This window comes from Orcinus orca, chromosome 11 (assembly GCF_937001465.1).
Source record: "Orcinus orca chromosome 11, mOrcOrc1.1, whole genome shotgun sequence".
Lineage (NCBI taxonomy): Eukaryota > Metazoa > Chordata > Mammalia > Artiodactyla > Delphinidae > Orcinus > Orcinus orca.
In genome coordinates, this window is record NC_064569.1 from 23571291 (window position 1) to 23584703 (window position 13413).

General features: G+C 37.6%; 1 protein-coding gene across 33 annotated transcripts in view; it reads left to right on the forward strand.

Annotated features, from left to right (window-relative positions):
* CCDC91 (coiled-coil domain containing 91) overlaps positions 1–13413 on the forward strand; it is a 410464-nt gene that overhangs the window by 300568 nt on the left and 96483 nt on the right. For 2 of the 33 annotated variants that reach the window (XR_007470049.1, XR_004483806.2), the window contains one exon: positions 1217–1323. The exons of 30 other annotated variants lie outside the window; for them this stretch is intronic. Coding sequence is in view for 1 of the 3 variants with exons in the window: in XM_049694222.1 (XP_049550179.1) it covers positions 10412–10459 (48 nt within the window). In the remaining 2 variants the exon portion in view is untranslated. Of the gene's footprint in view, positions 1–1216; positions 1324–10411; positions 10551–13413 lie in introns of those variants that run through there. One more of the 33 variants, XM_049694222.1, reaches the window with a different exon arrangement.

The following is a 13413-nucleotide window of genomic DNA, read 5'->3' on the forward strand; positions in this document are numbered from 1 at the left end:
TATAAAATCATCAAATCACAAGTTATCGAGCAAAAAGTATATCATTTTTACCCAGGACTGTGGAGAATGGATTAGGTAGGAGATTGAAGAATTTAGGTATTGAGAATGTAATTTCTACTGTCATTTTTTTGTTCGAGGATCTCTCTATTCCCGTGTCATCATAGGTACATGTTAATTACCAGCCCCGCAGAATTATACCCAGTTACTAACATGCCCCAAATCTACCATTCTTTTCATTTAATCATTGAAAGTTCTCTTTCAGAAATAATTACTGTAAAATCTCTTTAAAATATATTTAAAATTTTTACATTACCACTTTTTAAACGTATAATATTAGTTAAGTAGCTTTACTGCTTTAAACCTCAGGGTATACCTGCCTTTCAAAATGGTTCTGGGGATTAAGTGAAAATACACATAGGTTTTGTTACTTTAAACACCAAATATCATTGCTTTTTTTATTTTTAATACCATTTATATTATATTTTGCTTAACTCTGCTGTCCTTCACACAGATTTCTATTAGGTCATGGAATCTTTAATTTTAAGTACTATTAATGAGTTTATAACCCAACATAAATTCATTTAACTTACTTAGCATATTGCCTGAAACGTAGGATGTGTTGTAACTGAGATGACCACTACTGTTGTCAATACTGTTTTTATTACTGTTATTATTACCACCATCTTAATCACCTTTGTAGTTTTAACACCTAGCATAATACCATGCATAATAAACAGTGAGTGAATGGATAGTTGCTGTAATTACTTCAGTTTCTAAACTACATCAGGGTGCCCTGGGCTGCAGTGACCTCACAAGAAGCTGCAGGATCTTTTAAATATTAGAGGGCAACATAGAGATGCTTGAGATCTCTTGGAAACCAGGTAAACTACTAGCTTGTCAATACTAATTTGTCTTATATCCCTTTCTATTATATCATATTTTAGTGAACTTGGATTTTGGGGATTGCTGTGATAAAAAGCAAGTGCGATGCAATTATCAATGTGGAATAGGAAATGGAAGTGTTATTGTCCAATCTTAAGCCAAGGTTTAAGAAGCTGTGCAATGCCTAGCATGTACAAAATTCCCATGAATAAGTAACTATGGTTAAGAATGAAATAAAAGTATTTTTCTTTCCATTTTGTGGTACCTTTTCAAATGGCTACAAAGGTATGTTCCATTAATAAATGGAACAACTTAGATATTTCCTTTGGCCTAGAGAGCAACATGAAAAAAATTACTGAGACAGCAAGGGATCATGAACTGAGAACGCCTGGGAAGCTTTAACCTGGTGCGTATACAGGTGCTCTGGAGGACATAAGAAATGTAAGTTATAGCCCCTACCCTTAAGTAGATTTTCTTTGAATTGGAGAAACAAATTCACTCATTCACTGATGATGAATTATGCATCTCTGCTCTGTACCAGATACTATATTAGAGTGCTAGTCATAAAGAATATGAACTGTAATAATTATAATCCCTGATTTCAAAAGACTCTCAAGTTGGTAAGATAGACAAGCAAAGTACTTACGACAATTCTGAGTTTTGGAATACTTTGAGAGATAAAATATAGAGTGGTCTTTGAAAGCACAAACAAAGGGTACTAGATCCACCCACTCTGTGAGGAGATGTGGAAGATCTGGACCATTTAACGGAAGCCTCCTAGAGATGATGATGCTTAAACTGAATTGTGCAGAAGGAGGAGTAGGCATGGTTATCAGAGGAGAAGGAAAAGGGGAAATCCTTCCAAGGTGGCAGCATAGCATATCCAGGGAATGCAAATTGAATACTCAACTACATGCATGACAGAATGGTCGTTTCTGCAGAGGTTACAAACATGAATGAGACTTTGTCACTGTCTTCAAAGATCTTACAATAAACTAGGGAATATGTCAAATCCATAAATTATTCTAATGTGAGGCAGAATGAGCTATGACAAAGCACATTTGGTTGAGGCATTTGAATGCTCAAAGAAGGGAAATAAGCATAGTGGATGGTGGACATCAACTTGACAAAACTTGAATATGTTTATTGGGAAAGCAACATAAAACAAAGATGGAGTTGATATGCTTGAGCAGATTATGAGAACCTTTAAGTTAAATAGCCAAATTCACATTTAATATTATCAGAAATAGAATGCCGTTGATACGGAAGATTAACATGGCCGCCTTAAATGTGATACACTGAAGCACGGGAGAGTCTGAAGTTAAGAATACTCTCTGGAAGTTACTGGAATACTTGACATGCAAAAAGAGGGCAGCCTAGCCCAAGTGATAGCAGTTGAAATGGCAAAGGAAAGACAGACATTTTGGAGGGAAGAAGACTTAACCTGGTGACTGGAAATAGGATATGAAATCAAATATGTCTCTAAGGCTTGAAATTTTAGTAACTGATAAAATTTCATTCTGATAACTCTAATTTAGTAACCCTGTATCTGGGGAAGACAACCAAAAATTGACCATTTTTGGTGTAATCCTGTTCTGAATAATAGTGAGTAAACAAAAAACATATTTTACCAACTTAGCAAGGTTTAAGTAGTCCACAGTTCCTTGGTTATATCATTTATTACTAATAACTTCATTTTCAAATAGTAAATCACCATTCTTTTCACATTATATTTGTGGGATATATTTAAGAATATTTAAGTATTTTTAGTTTTCCTCTATTTTATCAGCTTTATATTCTGTACATTTTTCTAACCCAGGTGTGATTGAGAACCATTATATCCCACTGTACATTATATCTTAATCAGGTGTAGTTGAGATCCATTAATATATGTTAATATCTGTGTTTCACAAGTTTCAGCATCAGTTGTTTTACAACACTACTACAAACTTTTAACGAATCCTTTGTGCACTGATATTACCATCCACAACAAAGTATTATATGAGAGGAGAAAAAAAATGTTGAATGATAACATGAACAAATGTATCAGAATCTGTAGAATTTAAAATTTTATAGACTGGTTTAAGGGGAAAACAATCTTTAATTTGTAAATCTCTTATATGAGTCAGGAAAAAGAGATGATGAAAAAAACAACCATATATATATTTAAAAGAACGAAAGATAGCATCTAGGAATGAAACAGATAATGTTGGACTTTAAAGTTTACTGAGTGGAGCTTCTCATCACAGCATAACTCGTATGGAACTATTTCACCAAAACCAACCATAAACGTGGCACAAAATATATAAAGTAACATTCTGAAGGCACTGTCATTGTAAAACAATTAATGTAGATGGGATTGGATGAGATACAATGCTTGAGAAAATGGAAACATGCGAGGCGAACTTTGCATTCAGTCTTTTTTTTTTCTTTTTAACATCTTTATTGGAGTATAATTGCTTTACAATGGCGTGTTAGTTTCTGCTTTAAAACAAAGTGAATCAGTTATACATATACATATGTTCCCATACCTTTCCTCTTGCGTCTCCCTCCCTCCCACCCTCCCTATCCCACCCCTCTAGGTAGGTGGTCACAAAGCACTGAGCTGATCTCCCTGTGCTATGCGGCTGCTTCCCACTAGCTATCTGCTGTACGTTTGGTAGTGTATGTATGTCCATGCTACTCTCTCACTTTATCACAACTTACCCTTCCCCCTCCCCATATCCTGAAGTCCATTCTTTAGGAAGTCTGTGTCTTTATTCCCGTCTTGCCCCTAGGATCTTCATGACCTTTTTTTTTTTTTCTTAGATTCCATATATATGTGTTAGCATACGGTATTTGTTTTTCTCCTTCGAACTTACGTCACTCTGTATGACAGACTCGGGTCCATCCACCTCACTACAAATAACTCATTTTCCTTTCTTTTTATGACTGAGTAATATTCCATTGTATATATATGCCACATCTTCTTTATCCATTCATCTGTTGATGGACAATTAGGTTGCTTCCGTGTCCTGGCTATTGTAAACAGAGCTGCAATGAACATTTTGGTACATATCTTTTTGTGAATTATGGTTTTCTCAGGGTATATGCCCAGTAGTGGGATTGCTGGGTCGTATGGTAAGTTCTATTGTTAGTTTTTTAAGGAACCTCCATACTGTTCTCCATAGTGGCTGTATCAATTTACATTCCCACCAACAGTGCAAGAGGGTTCCCTTTTCTCCAGACCCTCTCCAGCATTTATTGTTTGTAGATTTTTTGATGATGGCCATTCTTACCGGTGTGAGATGATATCTCATTGTAGTTTTGATTTGCATTTCTCTGTTGAGTAATGATGTTGAGCATTCTTTCATGTGTTTGTTGGCAATCTGTATATCTTCTTTGGAGAAATGTCTATTTAGGTCTTCTGCCCATTTTTGGATTGGGTGGTTTTTTTGATATTGAGCTTCATGAGTTGCTTGTATGTTTTCCAGATTAATCCTTTGTCAGTTGCTTTGTTTGCAACTATTTTCTCCCATTCTGAGGGTTGTCTTTTCGTCTTGTTTATGGTTTCCTTTGCTGTGCAAAAGCTTTTAAGTTTCATTAGGTCCTATTTATTTTTGTTTTTATTTCCATTTCTCTACGAGGTGGGTCAAAAAGGATCTTGCTGTGATTTATGTCATAGAGTATTCTGCCTATGTTTTCCTCTAAGAGTTTGATAGTTTCTGGCCTTACATTTAGGTCTTCAATCCATTTTGAGCTTATTTTTGTGTATGGTGTTAGGGAGTGTTCCAATTTTTTACATGTACCTGTCCAGTTTTCCCAGCACCACTTATTGAAGAGGCTGTCTTTTCTCCATTGTATATTCTTTACTCCTTTATCAAAGATAAGGTGCCATATGTGCATGGGTCTATCTCTGGGCTTTCTATCCTGTTCCATTGATCTGTATTTCTGTTTTTGTGCCAGTACCATACTGTCTTGATTACTGTAGCTTTGTAGTACAGTCAGAAGTCAGGGAGCTTGATTGCTCCAGCTCCATTGTTCTTTCTCAAGATTTCTTTGGTTATTCGGAGTCTTTTGTGTTTCCATACAAATTTTGTTCCACTTCTGTGAAAAATGCCAGTGATAGTTTGATAGGGATTGCATTGAATCTGTAGATTGCTTTGGGTAGTAGAGTCATTTTCACAATGTTGATTCTTCCAATCCAAGAACATGGTATATCTCTCCATCTATTTGTATCATCCTTAATTTTTTTCATCAGTGTCTTATAATTTTCTGCATACAGGTCTTTTGTCTCCTTAGTTAGGTTTATTCCTAGATATTTTATTCTTTTTGTTGCAATGGTAAATGGGAGTGTTTTCTTAATTTCACTTTCAGATTTTTCATCATTAGTGTATAGGAATGCTAGAAATTTCTGTGCATTAATTTTGTATCCTGCTACTTTACCAGATTCATTGATAAGCTCTAGTAGTTTTCTGGTAGCATCTTTAGGATTCTTTATGTATAGTATCATGTCATCTGCAAACACTGACAGCTTTACTTCTTCTTTTCCGATTTGGATTCCTTTTATTTCTTTTTTTTTCTCCGATTGCTGTGGCTAAAACTTTCAAAACTACGTTGAATAATAGTGGTGAGAGTGGGCAACCTTGTCTTGGTCCTGATCTTAGTGGAAATAGTTTCATTTTTTCAACTTTGAGGATGATGTTGGCTGTGGCTTTGTCATATATGGCCTTCATTATGTTGAGGAAATTTCCCTCTTTGCCTACTTTCTGCAGGGTTTTTATCATAAATGGGTGTTAAATTTTGTTCAAAGCTTTCTCTGCATCAATTGAGACGATCTTATGGTTTTTCTCCTTCAATTTGTTAATATGGTGTATCACATTGATTGATTTGCATATATTGAAGAAACCTTGAATTCCTGGGATAAACCCCACTTGATCATGGTGTATGATCCTTTTAATGTGCTGTTGGATTCTGTTTGCTAGTATTTTGTTGAGGATTTTTGCATCTGTGTTCATCAGTGATATTGGCCTATAGTTTTCTTTCTTTGTGACATCTTTGTATGGTTTTGGTATGAGGGTGATGGTGGCCTCATAGAATGAGTTTGGGAGTGTTCCTCCCTCTCCTATATTTTGGAAGAGTTGGAGAAGGATAGGTGTTAGTTCTTCTCTAAATGTTGATAGAATTCACCTGTGAAGCCATCTGGTCCTGGGCTTTTGTTTTTTGGAAGATTTTTAATCACAGATTCAATTTCAGTGCTTGTGATTGGTCTGTTCATATTTTCTATTTCTTCCTGGTTCAGTCTCGGAAGGTTGTGCATTTCTAAGAATTTGTCCATTTCTTCCAGGTTGTCCTTTTCATTGGCATAGAGTTGCTTGTAGTAATCGCTCATGATCCTTTGTATTTCTGCAGTGTCAGTTGTTACTTCTCCTTTTTCATTTCTAATTCTATTGATTTGAGTCTTCTCCCTTTTTTTCTTGATGAGTCTGGCTAATGGTTTATCAATTTTGTTTATCTTCTCAAGGAAACAGCTTTTAGTTTTATTGATCTTTGCTATCGTTTCTTTCATTTCTTTTTCATTTATTTCTGATCTGATCTTTATGATTTCTTTCGTTCTGCTAACTTTGGGATTTTTTTAATTCTTTTTTCCCTAACTGCTTTCGATGTAAGGTTAGGTTGTTTATTTGAGATGTTTCTTGTTTCTTCAGGTAGGATTGAATTGCTATAAACTTCCCTCTTAGACCTGCTTATGTTGCATCCCGTAGGTTTTGGGTCGTCATGTTTTCATTGTCATTTGCTTCTAGGTATTTTTTGATTTCCTGTTCGATTTCTTCAGTGATCTCTTGATTATTAAGTTGTGTATTGTTTACCTTCCATTTGTTTGTGTTTTTTACAGAGTTTTTCCTGTAATTGATATCTAGTCTTATAGCGTTGTAGTCAGAAAAGATACTTGATATGATTTCAATTTTCTTAAATTTACCAAGGCTTGATTTGTGACCCCAGATATGATCTATCCTGGAGAATGTTCCATGAGCACTTGAGAAGAATGTGTATTCTGTCATTTTTGGTGGAATGTCCTATAAATATCAATTAAGTCCATCTTGTTTAATGTATCATTTAAAGCTTGTGTTTCCTTATTTATTTTCATTTTGGATGATCTCTCCATTTGTGAAAGTTGGGTGTTAAAGTCCCCTACCATGATTGTGTTACTTTTGATTTTCCTTTTTATGGCTGTTAGCATTTGCCTTATGTATTGAGGTGCTCCTATGTTGGGTGCATAAATATTTACAATTGTTATATCTTCTTCTTCGATCGATCCATTGATCATTATGTAATGTCCTTCTTTGTCTCTTTTAACAGTCTTTATTTTAAAGTCTATTTTCTCTGATATGAGAATTGCTACTCCCGCTTTCTTTTGATTTCCTATTGCATGGAATATCTTTTTCCATCCCCTCACTTTCAGTCTGTATGTGTCCCTAGGTCTGAAGTGCGTCTCTTTTAGACAGCATCTATACGGGTCTTGTTTTTGTATCCATTCAGCCAGTCTGTGTCTTTTGGTTGGAGCATTTAATCCACTTACACTTAAGGTAGCTATCGATATGTATGTTCCTATTCCCATTTTCTCAATTGTTTTGGGTTTGTTATTGTAGGTGTTTTCCTTCTCTTGTCTTTCCTGCCTAGAGAAGTTCCTTTAGCATTTGTTGTAAAGCTGGTTTGGTGGTGCTGAATTCTCTTAGCTTTTGCTTGTCTGTAAAGATTTTAATTTCTCCATCAAATCTGAATGAGATCCTTGCTGGGTAGAGTAATCTTGGTTGTAGGTTTTTCTCCTTCATCACTTTAAGTATGTCCTGCCACTCCCTTCTGGCTTGCAGAGTTTCTGCTGAAAGATCAGCTGCTAACCTTATGGGAATTCCCTTGTGTGTTATGTTGTTTTTCCCTTGCTGCTTTTAATATTTTTTCTTTGTATTTAGTTTTTGGTAGTTTGATTAATATGTGTCTTCTTGTGTTTCTCCTTGGATTTATCCTGTATGGGACTCTCAGTGCTTCCTGGACTTGATTAACTATTTCCTTTCCCATATTTGGGAAATTTTCAACTACAACCTCTTCAAATATTTTCTCCATCCCTTTCTTTTTCTCTTCTTCTTCTAGGACCCCTATAATTCGAATGTGGTGCTTTTAATGTTGTCCCAGAGGTCTCTGAGACTGTCCTCAGTTCTTTGCTTTCTTTTTTCTGTATTCTACTCTGCAGTAGTTATTTCCACTCTTTTATATTCGAGGTCACTTATCCGTTCTTCTGCCTCAGTTATTCTGCTATTGATCCCTTCTGGAGTATTTTTAATTTCATTTATTGTGTTGTTAATGATTGATTGTTTGCTCTTTAGTTCTTCTAGGTCCTTGTTAAATGTTTCTTGAATTTTCTCCATTCTATTTCCAAGATTTTGGATCATCTTTACTGTCATTATTCTGAGTTCTTTTTCAGGTAGACTGCCTATATCCTCTTCATTTGTTAGGTCTCGTGGGTTTTACCTTGCTCCTTCATCTGCTGTGTGTTTCTCTGTCTACTCATTTTGCTTAACTTACTGTGTTTGGGGTCTCCTTTTTGCAGGCTGCAGGTTCGTAGTTCCCATTGTTTTTTGTGTCCGTCCCCAGTGGCTAAGGTTGGTTCATTGAGTTGTGTAGGCTTCCTGGTGGAGGGGACTAGTGCCTCTGTCCTGTTGGATGAGGCTGGATCTTGTCTTTCTGGTGGGCAGGTCCATGTGTGGTGGTGTGTTTTGGAGTGTCTGTGGCCTTCTTATGATTTTCGGCAACCTCTCTGATAATGGATGGGGTTGTGTTCCTGTCTTGCTAGTTGTTTGGCATAGGGTGTCATGCACTGTAGCTTGCTGTCATTGAGTGAAGCTGGGTCTTGGCATTGAGTTGGAGATCTCTGGGAGATTTTTGCCATTTTATATTACGTAGAGCTGGGAGGTCTCTTGTGGACCAGTGTCCTGAACTTGGCTCTCCCACCTCAGAGGCACAACCCTGATGCCTGGGTGGAGCACCAAGAGCTTTTCATCCACACAGCTCAGAATAAACGAGAGAAAAAATAGAAGGAAAGAAAGGAAGGTAGGAAGGAAGGAAGGAAGAAGGAAGAAAGAGAAAGAAAGAAAGAAAGGATAAAATAAAATAAGTGTCCATCGACAGATGAATGGATAGAGATGTGGCACATATATACAATGGAGTATTACTCAGCCATAAAAAGAAACGAAAGTGAGTTATTTGTAGTGAGGTGGATGGACCTAGCGTCTGTCATACAGAGTGAAGTAAATCAGAAAGAGAAAAACAGATACCGTATGCTAACACATGTATATGGAATCTAAAAAAAAAATGATTCTGATGAACCTAAGGCAGGACTGGAATAAAGACACAGACTTAGAGAATGGACTTGAGGACACGGGGCAGGGAAGAGTAATCTGGGATGAAGTGAGAGAGTAGCATTGACATATGTACACTACCAAATGTAAAATAGATAGCTAGTGGGAAACAGTTGCATAGCACAGGGAGATCAGCTCGGTGCTTTGTGACCACCTAGATGGGTGGGATAAGGAGGGTGGGAGGGAGACCCAAGAAGGAGGGGATATGGGGATATATGTATACATATAGCTGATTCATTTTGTTATACAGCAGCAACTAACACAACAATGTAAAGCAATTATACCTCAATAAAGATGTTAAAAAAAGAAAATAAAGTAAAATTAAAATAATTAAAATAAAAAATAATTTTAAAAAGTAAAAAAAAAGAAAAGCGTACAGACAGGACCCTAGGACAAATGGTAAAAGCAAACCTATACAGACAAAATCACACACAGAAGAATACACATACACACTTACCAAAAGAGAAAAACGGAAAAAATATATATATATCTTTGCTCCCAAAGTCCACCTCCTCAATTTGGGATATTTCGTTGTCCTATTCAGGTGTTCCACAGATGCAGGTACATCAAGCTGATTGTGGAGATTTAATCCGCTGCCCCTGAGGCTGCTGGGAGAGATTTCCATTTCTCTTCTTTGTTGGCACAGCTCCGGGGGTTCAGCTTTGGATTTGGACCCGCCTCTGCGTGTAGGTCGCCTCAGGGCGTCTGTTCTTCGCTCAGATAGGACGGGGTTAAAGGAGCAGCTGCTTCGGGGGCTCTGGCTCACTCAGGCCGGTGGGAGGGAGGGGTACAGATGCGGGGTGAGCCTGCGGCGGCAGAGGCCAGCATGACATTGCACCAGCCTGAGGCGCGCTGTGTGTTCTCCCGGGGAGGTTGTCCCTGGATCAGGGGACCCTGGCTATGACGGGCTGCCCAGGCTCCTGAGAGGGGAGGTGTGGACAGTGACCTGTGCTCGCACACAGGCTTCTTGGTGGCGGCAGCAGCAGCCTCAGCATTTCATGCCCGTCTCTGGTGTCCGCGCTGATAGCCGCGGCTCACGCCCGTCTCTGGAGCTCCTTTAAGCAGCGCTCTTAATACCCTCTCCTCGCGCAACAGGAAACAAAGAGGCAAGAAAAAGTCTCTTGTCTCTTCTGCAGCTCCGGACTTTTTCCCGGACTCCCTCCCGGGTAGCCGTGGTGCGCTAACCCCCTTCAGGCTGTGTTCACGCCGCCAGTCCTCTCCCTGCTCTCCGACCGAAGCCCGAGCCTCAGCTCCCAGCCCCGCCCGCCATGGCGGGTGAGCAGACAAGCCTCTCGGGCTGGTGAGTGCCGACACCGATCCTCAGTGCGGGCATCTCTCCGCTTTGCCCTCCACACCCCTCTTGCTGCGCTCTCCTCCATGGCTCTGAAGCTTTCCCCTTCTGCCACCCGCAGCCTCTGCCCGTGAAGTGGCTTCCTAGTGTGTGGAGACCTTCCCTCCTTCACAGCTCCCTCCCACTGGTGCAGGTCCCGTCCCTATTATTTTGTCTCTTTTTTCTTTTGCCCTACCCAGGTACGTGGGGAGTTTCTTGCCTTTTGGGAGGTCTGAGGTTTTCTGCCAGCGTTCACTAGGTGTTCTGTAGGAGCTGTTCCAGATGTAGATACTTTTCTGATGTATTTGTGGAGAGGAAGGTGATCTCCGCGTCTTACTCTTCCGCCATCTTTAAGCTCCTCCCTGCATTCAGTCTTAAAAGCATTTTCTACTTGGCAGCATGCAGAATTAAAACTCAAAAGCATAAAAAGTCTTACAGCGCCAACGAGGCAGGAGGCAGAGTTCATGCCTACCAAGAGGTATATTTTCAGAACAAACTCTCAGAACAACAAAAATCTGTGTTCAAATTACCCCCAAGTCCTTGGCCAAATCCTAAATTGCATATGCAGAGTGCAAGACTCTTAAAATCCAGCAACAAAAAAGAAAAGCTGAGAGGCTAAAGAGCTGACCAGGTACTTTGGGGAAGTAAGGGTTGTAAGTTAAGTCTTGCAAAGGTAGAAGTGTTTTGATAAATCAAAGACTTTCATTTGAGAATCCCTGAAAGGCGTTACTTTTTAGAATAAAGGCACAACCTCAGAATAAGGGCCCTTACAAAACAACATGTAAAAATGGCCAATAAGCATATGAAAAGGTGTTCAATATCATTATTCATGCTGGAAATATGAATTAAAATCAAAAGAGATACCAGTATACCACTGCCCTGGGTATGGATATAATTAAAGGGACTGACAAAATACCAAGTACTGACAGTGATGTGGATCAGTTGGACCTCTAGTGCTTTTTTGGTGGGAGTGTAAATTTGCCTACTTTTTAAAAGCGTGTGGCCGTATTTACTAAGTAGCTCAACACATGTATACTCTGGCACCCACCAGTTCCACAATTATGTATGCACTCAACAGAAATCAATGCTTATGCCCACTAAAAGATGTGTAAAGGAATGATAAAATGAGCTTTCTTCATAATAATCCCAAACGGAAACTCTCCAAATATCCGTTATTGGTAGAATGGATGAATAAATTGTGGTGTATTGTTTGGAACACTACACCAAAATTAAAAGACAAACTAATGATACACTCTACAATATGGATGAATCAAAAATTTTGTGTTGAATAAAATTTGGTCACAAAAGCATAAATATGGTGTGATTCAAATTTTATGACCTTTAAGAACAAGAAAAAGTAACCTATGGGGATAGAAATTACAATAGTGGTTGTCTATGATGGGGAGAAGCATGAGAGAACTTTCTGTGGCATTTAATTGTTCTTTTTCTTGATCTGGGTAGTGAGTAAATGGGTGTATATGTATGTAAATATCCACTGAGTGATACACTTAAAGTTTGTGCATTTCACTGTGTATGAAATTTATAAAGAAAGCTAAGCACAAAGGAAAAAGATTGCAGTCATTTATAAAATAGCTATTTACTTAAAAAGCTGTGAGAAGCATCTATAGTGTTACTTCAGAGGAAAATCATAGCCTTAAATATTTAAATTAGAAAGTAGAAAAGACTGCAAAATAATGAGCTAATAACACTTCCAATTTATTAAGGAAGTTAGATAAGAAAGAATAGAATAATCCAAAGAAGATAGAAGGAAAACAATAATAAAGGTTATGACAGAAATGCATGACATAGATTAGAAAGTTTACAAATACTAAACTGTCATTTTTTAAAGACATAAAATTCACAAATCTTTCACAAGATTAATGGACGAAAGAGGAATGTTATTAATGAACATTATCAGAGGGATGAATCTTTATTTAGGAAAATGTAGATCCTATAAAAATTTTAGAGATGATATAGCAATATAAATAACAATACCAATCAACTGTAAAGCTTAGATGAAATGAAAGAGTACCAAGAAAAATATAAATCCCAGAACTGATGCAAGAAGAATTAGAAATGCTAAATAGTTCTGTAGCTGCAGAAGAAACTGTATCTGTAGTTTAAAAATATTCATTTTTCTCCAAAAAATAAATGTAAATACTCCCCTCCCAGTAGATGGAGTCCAGTTTCCCTCCCCTTGAGTGTTGACTGGACTTAGTTGTTCATATCTAATGAACAGATTATAGAAAGGGAAAAAATGTTAGCTTTATGTTAGAGACACCTGGCAGATAGCCCTTTAACCAAATGACCAAAGTTAACATTGCCAGTGATAAATTATGTTTAATGCCATGTTGCCCCTGATATGATACAATGAGAGGCATTCTTCACCTTTATGGTATTCTTCTCCAAAATTCATAACCCCAGTCTAATCATAAGGAAAAATAAGGCAAATCCAAATTTCTTCAAAATACCTGAAAAGTATTCTTCAACAGTGTCAATATAATAAGGAAGACTGAGAAACTACCACAGATTGGAGGAGACTAACGAGACATGATGTCTGAATGCAGTGTTCTGCCCTGGTTTAATCATGGAACAGAAAAAAAGGCATTATTGGAAAAACTGATGTAATACAAATAAAATCTGTAATCTGTTTAATATTACTGTATGATACTATTTCTTAGCTTGATAAATGTACCGTAATTATGTAAGATGTTAATAGGAGAAGAAGCTGGATTAAGGGAATATGAAAACCCTTGTACTATCGTTGCAAGTTTTCGGTAAATCTAAAATTATTTCAAAGTAAAAAAG